Source organism: Coloeus monedula (genome assembly GCF_965178545.1).
Source record: "Coloeus monedula genome assembly, chromosome: 6".
NCBI classification, from domain to species: Eukaryota; Metazoa; Chordata; class Aves; order Passeriformes; family Corvidae; genus Coloeus; species Coloeus monedula.
In genome coordinates this window covers 48,058,929-48,073,769 of record NC_138786.1, presented here as the reverse complement: position 1 = coordinate 48,073,769, position 14,841 = coordinate 48,058,929, and the positions used below count along the sequence as shown (strand labels likewise).

At 42.8% G+C, this 14,841-nt stretch overlaps 1 protein-coding gene across 1 annotated transcript; it reads right to left on the bottom strand.

Moving 5' to 3' along the window:
- Positions 1-2,563: 2,563 nt before the first annotated feature.
- On the bottom strand, positions 2,564-14,190 carry CALM1 (calmodulin 1). The gene is made up of 6 exons (XM_082283543.1): positions 14,045-14,190; positions 11,028-11,058; positions 9,949-10,092; positions 7,796-7,902; positions 6,224-6,359; positions 2,564-5,984 (listed from the first exon to the last, which is right to left on the bottom strand). Exons 1-6 carry the CDS (start codon positions 14,045-14,047, stop codon positions 5,956-5,958), a joined length of 450 nt encoding a protein of 149 aa, XP_082139669.1. The 5' UTR covers positions 14,048-14,190; the 3' UTR covers positions 2,564-5,955.
- Between the last annotated feature and the right edge of the window lie 651 nt (positions 14,191-14,841).

Sequence of the window (14,841 nt, the reverse complement as noted above, 5' to 3'; positions counted from 1 at the left end):
CTGGTATATTTGTGTAGGAATTTTTATTTATTAATATCTAAATAAACAAATGAGCTATTAGGAAATATCTATCAAATTTCTTGTCAAAACCCTTGAGAGACTAATTTTAATTGATATTGCACAGAGATTCCTAGAGGGCTAAATAATCTTGGCTAAAATTTCACTTCACAAGATAGTCAGTAAAACCCTTCTGAAATCGTGGTTGTATTTTGTCTCCTAACAGAGTGTCTGGAGGAAATTATTCTTTTTAATATATTTTTTAAGAAAGCTGAGAATAAGAAGAGCACATTTGGCAAGTTCTGAACAGAGCAGGCTTACAACTTTTCCAGGTTGCATATTTTCAGGTAAATGTGAAGTTAGCATGGAGCAGGGGGAGTTATGGGGGACCAGAACCAGACAAACAGAGTAACAGCACCACTGCTAAAAAAACTTAATGCCCAGGGAGCCCACAGTTAAATATTTATAGCCTTATGGACAACAAATACTCTGCAGGACAAGACCACAAAGCAATATCATGCACAAGTATTCTTTTTGCTCTCCCTCTATCCATTTCTTTCACCTTACCTTTTTTCAGAACACTTATTACACTGGCAGCATTATTATTGCCAATCCCACTGCAAACTAGTAAAATGGGGAATGCTTTTTAATGCCTTTTTATGGATTCAGTTGATTCCTATTCAAACACTGTGTTCATTTTAAATGCTGCAAATTTTAGGGCAAGCATGACTTCTGTTCAGGAATCTGTTTTTCAAATGCATCATATTTAGAGATCTAGAAATAAAAAAATATTCAGAAATAATTTTAATTAATTTTTAGATGATTAGAACAGTTTTCATATTGTACTTCAACCACTATTTTAGGAGGGTTTTTTTTGTCAGGAAAAGCCTGCACTATGAATAATTCTTTCAGTATTTCTGTGGATGCTAACTTCTAAGGCAACTGAAATGAAAGCAGCTCTTCAGAGGAGATCTGCGCAGTATTTCCCAGTCAATGAAACTTCTATGAAAGATCAAAACAAGAAGACACCACAAATGAGGCAGTGGTACCCACAGCCAGGCAGATCTAGCTTTGTCCATCACCCAGAGGGATGCTGGAAAGGACAACTTGCAACCTCTTTTTGAGGGTCACTGGTGGAAATGCTGGCACACCTGCTTCTCAACTTTGGGAAATTTTGGATGTGGGAGAAATTTAACCCCCTGCTGCAATACACTATATTTTGTATTAAATGTTTGCGGTTTTTTCTCCTGGAGGTTCATAGTTTGAGGGCCAAAAGGGCTGTGCTGTACTCTGAAGTGTGCTCTGCTCCCAGTTACAGTCAGCAGTTGGATAGAGCGTGACACATTCATTTACTGCTAGGTAACAACTGTGCTTAATCATCTATGAGACTGCAAGAGGTTCTCTTGGTGTCTATCTAATCAGCAGCTCTGCCATTTACTGGGATACTTGATCACTTCAGTTCATAACCCAATTTATTACTACAAAAGGAATTACCAACTCTTTCAAATATCCTCTGACTGCTTCCCTAGGATACTCACTGATAGGGGTTCTTAGAAAATATAAAATCTGCTAAGTACTTGAGCCTTCATGCAAAGTTTCTATAGCAAACAACATCAAGAATCTTTGGAACCCCAGTTCTTTACACAATTAATCATGTAATTCATTAGTTCACAATCTTTTGTGATTTTAAAAAATCCCAATACCATTAATATTTTGGAATTGCAATGCTGTTAGCAAAAAAATCCCCACACAACTTGATACATTTGTCTTGCTGATTTTAAAGATCCACCCACCCTACTTGAAAGTGTACCATTTGGTTTCCTAAATGTCAGTCAAGAGAACCAGGGCATCAGTCTTCACTGCCCATGTTCACTTGACAGTTGTATGTCTTGTGTATCAGAAGAACATGCTGTGGTTCTACCAGGCCTATGTCAGATTTCACTTGGTAAATTGAAAAAAAGCCCCAAACAATAAAACACCGTAACTTAAACCAACAAAACCCCCCCCATGAACAAACACACAAACCAAAAAAAACTCCAAAACAAAACCATGAAACAAAAAGAACTCAAACACTAATTAGATTGCAGCAAAACAAATGCTCCAGTTAGTTTCATGGCAGGGGAAAACCGAGCTCTATTAACCCCGGTATTTCTAAACCCCAAGACTGTGGTTTTAGTTTAGGACGTTGCCATCTGGGAACAAGAATCTGCATTCACATCACACACATGCTGCAATCAGGGACCAGGACACAGCTTCACCCTACTTCACACTGCCCTGGGCAGGGTGCAGGGACTGGCAGCACTGTCCATGGCCCACAGATCAGCCCCACACCCACATGTGCATCTAAGGCATCAATAAGTTATAGGGTCCTTTCTTGAACAGCTTTTTATAATGTTTGTGCTTCTGAAGCTGTGCAAGTGTGACAAATGGTTAGGGGAACTTTCTACATCAGTAGCCCTCCCCACCCCTTGCTCCAGCCCACCCCAGCAAGCAGAACAAATGCCCCATACCTGGAGACATTTTGATGCCTGAATTATTAATAAAATAAGCATGATAATGAATAATCTATGTTAAGCATTTTCTTACCCTTTATTTTTTCATTATGATCAGAAGAGGAATATGATTAACAGCAGTTTAAACTTTAGCAGTACAAGTTCAGTATTAAATATAAAACTACACTGCAAGTTGATGTGTTTTAAAAATGGTTACGTATACTCTAGCCTTAAATTTATGTATCAAATACAAGTAATTCAATTATTTCTTGCCTTGACAATTAACATATCTAACAGGTTTCAACAAGCCAGACATCCATCTTTTCCATTAAAAAAAATAAGCAAGCACACCAACTCTTATTCATAGCAAGGAGGGTAAAGACTCAACACTTTCCTGAGTGTTGTGCAAATAATAACAGGTTCAAGAAAGTCAGTTAAATAAATGTAATGATAAATCTAAAGCTAAGCTGGAGGACCTTTTGATTAACTTCATATTTCATATATTATTTGCATCAGTTGAGAGCAACATGAGTTACAGAACTTCCATGAAAACAAGCCACTTACAAGCAGGTGTTTAAGCTTGATCAGTTTATTAAAAGGATTATATGACACGGTTGCCTGCAATAGCAGGGGACTGGATCTGATGACCCAGGAAGTTCTTTCCAGTCCCATGTTTCTAAGCCATGCACCAAGTGTATCCAGCCCACACTTTCACATTTGGAAAAAGCCAAAGCCACACACACACACTCACAGGAAAAAAAAAAATTAAAAAAAAAAAAAAAAGACCTTGATGACACCATTTCATTTTTCTATTCACTATGCAGAAGGGAACAGAGCTTAAGTCCTGTACAGAGGATACATTTACTCGAGGTTGATGTGGTACTGAAGTCAGTTAATAATTAGATACCTCCAGGCAGATTCAGTTACAGGGCATACCAACACTGCACACTGCCAGACAATTTCTAATCAAGCCAAGAACCTCTTGCAGGATGAGGTCTCTGCTAGCAAGCACAGAGCACACTGAGTAAGCTAAAAGCAGCTGTTCTTAGGTGAACTACCCTACCAACCATGAGTGAATGACAGATGGTAAGAAGCATTTACCTACTAGACAAGATCTCTGCACACTCAGGCAGAAGTAATTAGTTCAGAGCCGCAACCATTGTTCCTACCTTGCCTGTCTCTTGAGCATATTCTCTTTAAAAGCTGGTCTACAGAATCAGTGCAGCCATTCTCAAGCACTACTAAAGTAGCAGTTTGCAGCTGCTATGCAAGACTCTACTTTCAAATGGTAGTCAGACATTCCTATCATTGAGGCCAGTTTGCCAGGACAGAATTCACAGCCACAGCAATAAGCCTTTGCAACAAATAGGTATCTAAGCAATTGCCTACATTCAGCCCATCTAACTTTTAGGCACTTGGTTAAGGTGTCTGGGTCCCTTGTCACCCAGAACTCCCCCCGCCCCCCAGAGGGAAAAAAGAAAAAAAAAAAAAAAGAAAAAAAAAAAAAAAAGAAAAAAAAAAAAAATCACTGAAGGCAGGTAGTCTCAATTGCCTTCTGGAGGTGTCTCTTGACCCCCACTGAGCAAACCAAGTTCTTAACACACGCACCTCAGTTAGACAGGATGAATGGAGACTTGCATCTCTTCCTAGAGACAATATCAATACTCTCCAAAACCAAATGCAATCAAGCAATTAAGGTTTGCAACCCATTACATTTGGAAACAAAAACTTAGTCGGTAATTATGCTGTAGTCCCTCCCTCCCAAGCATAAAAGCCTTCCACATGGAGGCTCTGCTTAAAAAAAATAAGAAAAAAGAAAGATAAGCATTCTTCTTTCAGACAAAGAAGAGTGCACACGGATGCTTTGCCACTCATTCATGGGAAAGCTGAAGGATCAGAGAACACTTATTCAGAGAACTGGAATGACTAAGCACTGCTAGTGCATGCAAAGCAGAAGTAACAAGATCATTTTTAAATTAACCCTAGTCCTCTTCTCCACCCCACAAAATTCATGCAAGTGTTTGAGAAGGTAAGTCAAGACAGAATAGCCCCAGTTTCCAAAAAGGCTTAGTTTGGTTTTTTTAATACATATTGTAAAATGTCCTTTTGTTTTCTTTCTGCGGGTAGATAAATGCATTTTTGGCATGTTTGAGAATCACAGATATCTATGAAGTCCATGCTGTTTAAATTCTCCAACTAGTTTTTATAACCTGTCAAAAAAACATAAGCAACCTATACATGTTTCCCCAGTATTGACATGCATGCTCAGAGCTCTCCACTGTAGTGAAATGAGGTGTTACTTCTGTGCTGATAGTTGACGAGTCAGCATTACACGACTTTGAGACCAACTAAATTAACATTGTCGTAATATGAAAGGCAAGCACAAGTTCATTTATTTATAGCAAAGGTCTTGGGTTACAGGAGGTCAGTTCTTGCCATCTTGAAAAGATAGGGGATAACTTATTGCATACATGTGCATTATAATTTAGCAGCAAGTCATTCATAGAAACACTTCCCTCCTACTGCTTTTTTTGGTTTATTATCTCAATTATATATATATATTTTAACTTTACAAAGCATTTAACACCACCTTTAAGTTAATGGTCTTTTATTGGAAAAAAAAGACTAGCATTTACAACTTGGAATGGACATAAATTGTAATATCTTGAACAGCAATGTTGATAGTTGTGCTGAAGTCCACAGGCTACTCCGCCAGCTCCAAGTCATGGTACAGAAGGTTTTAAAAATATGAGAGTCCAAAGATGCTCCCTTGGTGAAGGTTTCTTTTAAAAATTTTGTGAACGGTAACAGCCTGACACCCGTTTCACTATAGTGCAATGCAGACAATGTTAAACCAACCAGTATTTTAAAACAGACATGCCATCCATAGTTAAGATCATCCTATTTTTGGAGCACACTGCTACGTACAGGAGAACCACTCAACCTTTAGGGCATTTTCTTTAAGTTTTACATCCTTCAACCATTTTGCTGCATACCATCCTGAGGTATAAACCAATTTTAAAGTAAACCAGCTATGACAATTTATACTACAAATTGAACTAGAATCCACTGTTGAACAAAAGAGTGGATCCTTCAGGTTTTTTTTTTTTTTCCTTTTAATACACATGTCTGACTGTGCTCAATTGTCAAGCTGCATGCATGAAAAACTGGCCAGCCCAAACAGTGTAATAGTCATTAGCAAATGGAACTTTCGAGTTCACTAAGTGCTTCCTTTTTTTTTTATTTTCAAGGTAGTACAATTATTTATATTGTAAAACTGATGTTTAACTTTATCTTTTGGGGACAGGACCACCAACCATTACATGCAGTTTGTGGACAGAAGGTAATTTGACATTCAGTTTTGCTATACAGAAACAGAATGAATAAATGAACATTTTTTTGCAAGAGGTAAGTAAAAGATTCAATTTGATTCTTCTAGAGGAAAAAAGGTGTAAAGGAGGTCTCTTCACTTCGCAGTCATCATCTGTACGAATTCTGAAAAGATAAAAAGTCACTGTGATTTACTGTCTCCAGAGTACTTCAAGTCAAAAGTGTCTTAAACACAGTTGGCATAAAAAAGGCACCTTTCACAGCATCTAAGGTTTTGTCCACAGAAGTAGACAAACAAATTAGTATCTCAAGTATTAAAAATTAATGCCCTATGCAACAGGCTTTTCTCAGTCTGAATAATGGTGTTATGTTGCAGTGTTAAGTAAAGACAAGCATCTTTTTACCTTCATAGTTGACTTGCCCATCCCCATCAATGTCTGCTTCTCTGATCATTTCATCTACTTCTTCATCTGTTAGCTTTTCTCCTAAGTTTGTCATAACATGGCGTAGTTCTGCTGCACTGATATAGCCATTGCCATCCTACGAGAAAAGTGTTACACAAGACCATGAACAACAATCCTGACATGGACTAACTTGGAACCTACACCTAGGTTTCCAGTCACTGCTTCTGAAGTAGCCTTATGGCACTCGGGACAGATGTACAGACCTGGCACACTGTGCATACTGCAATATGTATTAGTTCCACTGCCTTCTGAGGCATGCATGACACCATATCCTTCTACACAATTATTGTGCTGTAATAACAACTGCATGCTTGACTTGTACTTGTGATAAGGTATTTTTAATGCTTTTAAAGAGCTTTCAAAAATAAACACAGAAACAAAACCAAAGAAGTTTTTGTTTAGTCTTTGCTGCCTAAGCAAGGCAAAAAAGAGAGCCATTTCCCACCAGCAAGAATGAAGTCAACTTTCTCTTCTGTGTTAACACTACCTATATAACCAGACTGCAGCTGGCTATGTTAGGCTTCTTGGATAAGATGATATAGAACAAATCAAAGAAAGTATTTAAATTTTACTCAAAAGGAGTTTTGAGAAGTTTTATGGGAAAACTGAGAAGAGAAATTGACGCTTCTAAGCCAGTGTCCCCATTTATAATATCCAAACCTAAAGCCCACCCTGAGCCACTTCAGTAGTTCCATACACTGAACAAATGCACTGTCTTAGAGCAGGATATAGCTATCACCAGTAGATAACCTACCTCAGTGGCTTTAAATACTGATCTAGTCTGCAAAAATATCCCCAAATTTTCAGCAAAGTACTGGAGACTGACACTTTTTTCTATAAAAAGTAGTAGTAAGGTCTTCTTCCATACATGTGTGTGCATCAGTTTTACAGCTGCACCAGCCATTACTCAACACAATTCTTGTATAACATCTGTCATATCCAAACAACCCAAACAGGGGAACCCCTGTTCTAGAAAACTGACACATGCCCACCCAGGTGTTCTTAAGCAAGGCCAAGGGAGCTGAGCCCTTGAGTTTTTACGAAAGCAATCTCAAGGTTTATATGTTGAAAACGGAACTTTGTGTCCCTCTAAATACTGATGACATCATCTTGACTTCAAAAGCTTCCATAAGGTAGTATAAAACCTCATGCATCCACACAAATGTTTCCCCATTACCCCCAAAGTCAAAAGGTACAGAAAAATTCCCCTCCTCTACCCACACATCTCAAAAAAACCCCACACTCCCCCAAGCATTAAGTTCTGCTTATCTGTTTCTAAGGAAAGGCCAGAAATGGTTTTTTTAGGATGAGCCTAAAGCTTAGACCTTGCTGTATAAAGCAAGTAGAAGCAGGCTGCAACAGTTCTGGTTCTACATTCAGAACCATCTCTGCTCTGTTTCCAATTCCTCTGCCTCTCCTAGAGAACTCCTTCTAGAGAACAAGAGAGAAAACACTGAGGAAAATATAGACATCATTATTGCTTTTGAAGACTAGCTGTCCTTTTATTAATACCTTGTCAAAGACTCGGAATGCCTCACGGATTTCTTCCTCGCTGTCTGTGTCCTTCATTTTTCTGGCCATCATGGTTAAAAATTCAGGGAAGTCGATAGTGCCATTGCCTTAATAAAAAGAAACTTTCAAAAATTAAACTTCCACGCTTTTCTTCATTAACAACAAAAAAAAAAAATCTGGCATTTAACTTAGCCAGGGACAAGACTAACAGATCCTGTTAAGTGTTCTTATAGACTAACTGGTTCTTCTCTCTAAATTGCTACCACTGCCTTTTTTGTTATTACAACATGCAGTAGCCACAGCAGCCACTTGTTTCAGCACAGAATCAGCCACTTCCTTCTCTCGAGGTCAAGCCACACCATTTGCCACTGAAGCTGCAAGTAAAATGTCACACTGATGCTTCAAGATTAACCAGTAACGAGACTTATCTTTACCTCAAATCGCTCCCATAAAATTAACCTTTTAATTTCTTTATAATCTCCCAATTGTTGTGGGATACTCCAGGAAGAAAATATATTAAAATGGCATTACAAACCCAGGTTATCTAGTATTTGGGAAAAATCACACTTCACTAAACTGTTCATAAATACTTTTTTCTTTCTAAAAATCAACTACCTTATCAACCAAAGTTGCACACCACAAAAGCAACATACCATTTTAAGGGGCAACAAGGATCTGCAAATTCCAGTGACTAAGAAAAGCTGCCATTATTTGTTATTACTGATAAGCTTAGCTGTAGGTGTTCTTAAGGGTATTTTACTGCAAAACTGAAAGTCCCTGCTGACATCCAGGCCTCACCTCTAAGATTAAGCTTTAATTCAAATCACAGATTTAAATTTCAGGCTGCTCAAAGCTAGGAAAAAGTGGTATGGTGAAGAAACTAGATTTTTAGTCAGGTTTCAGCTCTATATGCCAAAAAGGCACATTAAGTAGCTCACAAAAACCACATTAAACAGTTCACTGTGCAACTAAGATCTACCCATTGATTTAAAGAAGCATACAAATTCATTGGGCAAGTACAGCTAAGAAGCTAAACAAATACAGTTTAAGAAAATCCTTGCATCCTAGGAATGCCAGCCTGAGACATACAAAGCTATTTATCATCCTGGCCAGCTTTCTGTACCAGTTAAATATGAACACAGGTCTCACACTGAGTTTTGAAAAAATCCTCATTGAACATGCAGAAGAGTAGTAAAGCATTCTGTGTAACCCAAATTTAAACAGTTGGGCAGGCATACTTATCTGAAATCCTCAGTCTCCTGTTTTAAATCCACCAGAGCAGTATTTTGTCTGCAGCCTAAAGCACTATACACAAATTCTACATACCACTGCAGACTCTGAAGCTTTTCAGTTTCTGCAAAGACTTAGCAATTAAGGTCAACTTACACTTTTAACAAAGTAGTTTAATTGATATGGCCTGATAATCCAATAATTTATACTCTTGTCAATACACTTTCACTTTTCTTTCACAAAAAGGTTAAAAGAAAAATCGCTATCACAACCAACATACAAGACCAAAGGCTTGACATCACTGAGCAGGTGAAGTATTATTCCTTTTCGAAACTCTTAGCCTATGTGGAGTTCAGAAACACAATATGTAGTTACCCTTTCTGGTGTCCATTTAAAATAATTCTGTTAGCCTTGATATGGGAAGGGTTTTCTGCCTTTGCCTCCAATAGCCCCTCTCCATCTATTAGGGATTTAATGCATTAGATAGACTATAGAGTGTCTTCCTGTTGTGCTAAACATTCCAAGAATTGAAAACACTATTCCACTCCTAACACATTTTTTGCCTTAGCCAAAACCACAGACATCGGTAAAGCTATCAAAACCAACATGGGCTGACAAAACATATACAGAAAAGCTGGATGGAAAGACAGGTTAACGGCAGGTCAGGGAAAGTCAGATAGCAATAGGAAGCCTGTGACCCATAAAATATTAAAGACAAATAGCATAACTTTGTCTCTGCCCATTGCCTGTTTTTACTCTCATGAATACTGTTAGCATCTTTGACATCCTTCTGAGTTTAGATTCTATCCAGCATTTTGAAACTGCTTTAAGAGATCTATGTCACAGTCTTCCCTATGCAGTTTAAGCCTAGGTGTGGAGGTCATACATATTAAAGATGATCACAGCACCTTCCCAACACTTACCATCAGCATCTACCTCGTTGATCATATCCTGCAATTCTGCTTCTGTTGGATTTTGACCCAGTGACCTCATGACAGTTCCCAGTTCTTTTGTTGTGATAGTACCATCACCATCTTTGTCAAATAGGGAAAAGGCTTCCTTGAATTCTAGAGGCAGAAACAGTCCCAGTGTTTAGAGACATTACCAGCATGAGAAAACTGCAGACTAAAAATGCACTCCATTGACAAAGCCTGGTACAAGTCTAAGAAACATTTTCTCTTTTTATCTAACTGTCCCTGTATTGAGAAAAATCAACACTCTCAAGCACAAATAAAAAATTACTTACAGTACCAACACAATTTCCACAGTAAATTCAAACTTATTTCATGTGGCTATTATCTGCATTGCAACTCTGTAATTCATTTCCATGCATCTGCATCTTGCCTGAGGCACAGTTGTTCCACAAACAGCAGCTGTTTGAAGTAAGTGAAAGGAGCCACTGGGTTCCCTTTACAATTAAGGCTTACAGGAACAAAAGTGTTGTGACTTATTTTTAAGTCAGCAGACAATAAGAATTAGCGTCAGCCACAAGTGGGGGACTGGTCTCCAGAAGGTCAAGTAATGCTCCTTCTCCTAACTAGGCTGAAGTACAGCCAGTCCATTAAAAGTTTTATTTAAAAGACACTGGCTTGTAACAAAGCTCAATAAACCCATGTGAGGTTTATTTGTTGCTACTTCACTTGTAGTTTATCTTCACTCTTTTAATAGAGTACCTAGGCCTGCTTTGACTCTAAGTAGTTCACTTGAGTCTAGCAATTATTTCTGTTTGCAAGAAATCTAGCAGAACTTGGCTCAAGTCTGAATATCTAAAAAAAAAAATCATTATCTGTAGTCCAAGGAATAAGCAGTCTAAATTAAGAGGCAATGAACCAGTAATCTTCCAGAATATTTTTGTCTGGGTTTTTTTAAGTGAGTGCTTTTCAAAAGTGGTAGTACAGATTTAAAATTGTCAAAGACTGTTTTTTCCACTATGCTTGAGATAATATATTTTCTTTTAGTCACAAGAGTTAGCAAAAAAAAAAATTATCATCAAAACACTTACCAGCAATCTGTTCTTCAGTCAGCTGATCAGCCTACATGAAGAATAGAACATTTTAGAATACTGTTTACCTCTAGCTATGTCAATCCATGAGACACTTCCTTTAAATTTCAGAAGTGATTTACCATTACTTTCACGAAGTCACTTTCAAAACCAGGAATTCTGTCTCTACAAGGAGACTCCACTCACCTACACCATGCAGCTGTTTCCAAAAGCATATAGGCTAACTTGGTTTGAAAATGCACATGAAGAAGCAAACACCATCCTGCAACTTGGTGAATCCAATTTGGTCCAGTGAAGGACAGAGGGCAGGCTCCTTGTAATTGGTCAGAGAGGCATGAAATCCCCAATGCCATGTGTTTGGGGTTTCACAGCACATGCCATTCCCAGCGGTGCAGTGCCCCAGCACAGCGTGGGCGTATATGCGCGGGCTGCCATGCCGCCCACGGCTCCAGCCCTGCCTGCCCTCCCCACCTCACAGCAGCAGCTTCCAGCCCTCTGCGAGCCCCACAGAAGGGGCTCTGCTGCAATATTACAAATTACATCTCGGTATTAGAGAGATTTTTGCCACCTCTGACAAAGAAAATTACAGTTTTTACGCATCATATTATTTTTCCATTCAACCAAGCAGTTTAAGGTGCCTCATCTGACATGCAGGTTGTTTCATATATAATTTTAACTGGCAAGATTTAAAATGCCTGCTTATGACCTTCTGTACATCAAGAAGCTACTGCTGCATACAAAGGTATACAGCTCAGCAGACAATCAAACGGCCTTTCTAGAGCTTAAATGTGATAGCCACATCCTTCCAGAAGCCTCTTCCTATGTATGGACAGAGCATCACAAAAAGCTCCACTGTTCAGACTCAAAGGAGCTAACTAATTCTTCATGGAAAAATATGTCTTTTCCTAGTAAGAAAAAAAAAAAAAAAAAAGAGGATTTTACATGCCCCATCACAGATACTGAAGAATACAAGGTACTAACTTGCTTTAAACACATTTTACCGGACAGTTTTTACAAATAGAACAGAGAATTTTGTAGGTCAGAGAAGGCAGGCAAACACTTTGCTCTAAAATATTATTATTTTAGTATAAAAACCATCTAATTGCAGCAAAGAACAACAAATACAATGGAGAATTAATCAGCTATACAATGTCAAGCTCTTGCATATGGGAATAGGGTAGGGTTGAAAATCTGCTTTATATTTTAAGGGGAATACACAGATATCATCTGTAATTAGGCAGGGGGTTTGTTTTAATGTCTGTATGTAATGATTAAACAATTCCCCGCATGCAGTGTGTTGGAGGAGGGAGAAAAGGGTAGAAATGCTAACAGCTAAAGACAGTCTTCTTTAATAACAGCAAAAAGCTTGTGTCCAGCTCGACTTCCTCCACTCTTTGTGACTTTCCAGAAAATTCGAGGTTTCACCTAAAGATTATCTAAGGAATTTACATAACAGACTCACTGCCCTGCAGAACAGGAAACGGAGCCACACCTTGGCAAAAAACCTCCAGCCCACAGCACCAGTTCATTGCCCCATTAATCGGGGCTCATTGAATGTTTATAAAAATCATATTTCAAATGAAAAAAAAAAAAAACAACCAAAAAAACGCACACAAGAAAACCCCAAACCTTTGCACACCCGGCGATGCCCGAGGACACAACCCGAGCCTACACTGCCGAGGGGTTCACCTTCCCGAGCAACAGGCACAGCCACTACCCCCTTACCACAGCTACAGGACAAAGGTACCCAGCCAGGAGCCATCACCCCACCCAGCCAAGTCATCAAATCCTGTCCTGGTGATGTCAGCCTTCTCCTACGGGAAGGGGAGATGGAGAGACAGAGTCGAGGAACACCCAGATTGCCAAAAAGCGATTAGACGTCAATCTGCAACTGTTTCACTGCTCTTGTAGGAAGCGAAAAATGGCCGGGAAAATCCCAGCCCTTCCTCTTGCTCTCTTTTGCGAGCAGCGCTGGCTGGCTCCGCAGCAGCCGGCAGATGATGCGATGCGTTCCGGCGGGCATCGCCCGGCCGGTGGGGCGGGAGGCTCGCAGCCCGCCGGCGCAACAGGCGCCCTTCCCGGCCAGCAGCCACCCACTGCTGCAGTGCGTCCCCGTTTCCCCTCCCTCCCTCTCCAGCCGGCGGCCACACCACGTCCTCATCATTCAACAGCGAGGGCGCCCGGGCTCCGCGGCCAGCCTTTCCTCCCCATCGCCTTTCCTCCAGCGGGCGGCTGGGGCAGGAGCTTTTCCCCCACAGCCCCTGGGGAGAGGGAAGGCTGCGCCGCTCCCGCCCTGAGTCCCCCATGCAGGAGCTGGGCCGCTTCCAACCGAGCAACACGCACTGCACCCCGGTCCCCGCGGCCGGGGGGTGCGCGGGGGCCGGGAGGAAGAGGAGGAGACATGATGTAATGCAGACAGCGATGGGCTTCGCCGCCGCGGCTGCGTTTTTTTTGGGGGGGGATTGGGGGGAACGGGGGGGGGCGCAGTAGCTGCAGCGCGGTGCCCTCCCCCGGCCGCCCCCCCGCTCCCTGCGCAGTGCAGCTGGTGCCGGAGCCGAGCGGGATCCTCGCCCGCAACCCCGCGCCCCGCCCCGCAGCGCGCCCTGCCCGGCGCTGGGGCCATGGCCCCGGGGAGACACGCCCGGCCCTTTCCGCAGGGGAGGGAAGGCAAGCCGGGGTGGGAGGGCGCGGGGCCGGGGCGCCCACACGGCAGGCCCAGGGAAAGGGGAAGGAAGCGGCGGAAGAGGAAGGGCCGCAGCACCGCGGCGATCCCGCGCAAGGCGGCGGGGGGTGGGGAGAGGGAGAGTCCGCAGCCACCAACCCGCTCACCCCGCGGGGACCCGGGCGGTAAGGGCCCCAGCGCGATTCCCCCTCCACCCCTGCTCCTCCCCGGGGACAGCCCGGCTCCACCAACCCGACCGTCCCCAGCTCCGCAGCGACCGCACTGCGCACCAGCCCCCGCGCCAGCCCAGGCACCCCGTGCCGCACCCGGCCGGTCGAGCGAGCGAGCCCCCTACCATGGCGCGGCGGCGGCGGGCCCGGCGGCGGCTGCACGAACTGCGCGACCACGAGCAGCGGCGGCGACTGCTGCTGCTGCCTCCTCCCGGCGCGGCTCACAGAGTGCTCGGGCTGTGAGCCTGCGCCGCCCGCTATATACGTGGGGCTGTATCCCTCCGCCGGAGCGGGGCCCTTTTCCCTCCTCCCCGGCGCGGTATGTGCGAGGTGACTGCGACGGGCGGCCCTGCCCCCTCGGCGGCCTGGCCCCTCCCCCGGCGGGGCCGCTCCCGCTCCCCGCAGCCCCTCGGCCGAGCACTCCCAGGGGGGCGAGGGCAGCCCGGTCCCGGTAGTGGCTCTTCGCCGAGCACTGGTGCCGGCGCAGCCCGCGGGGAACTGCCTAACCGCCGGGTCCCCATGTTCTCCAGGCTGGAACCCCCGGAGCGAGGGCATCTCAGCCAAGCTGGTGCTCTTTTAATTTTCTAGACAGCATCCTCGCCAGCGGGGCGGGCCTGCGCTCCCCTGGGGAGCCCGGAGGGGCACCTGGAAGAGGACGATGGCGCGGGGACGGGGGGAAACGTTAATAAAGCACTTTCTTTCGGTGACAAGGCGTGTGCGACAGCGACTGTAAAACTACAACGTTGAAGCGAGCACAGCTGCCTTTTTATTAATCATAGGGCTTTTGTCAAGCACCAAAATCCAGACGACGGCGAAATCCAATCCAGAATCGGATGGTCTGCAACTGAGGTGTCACTTCAGGCTCTTCAGAAGCCTGCAACTGAGAGGCAGCAAAAGCATGTCCTGATGTCAGAGGGTTTTC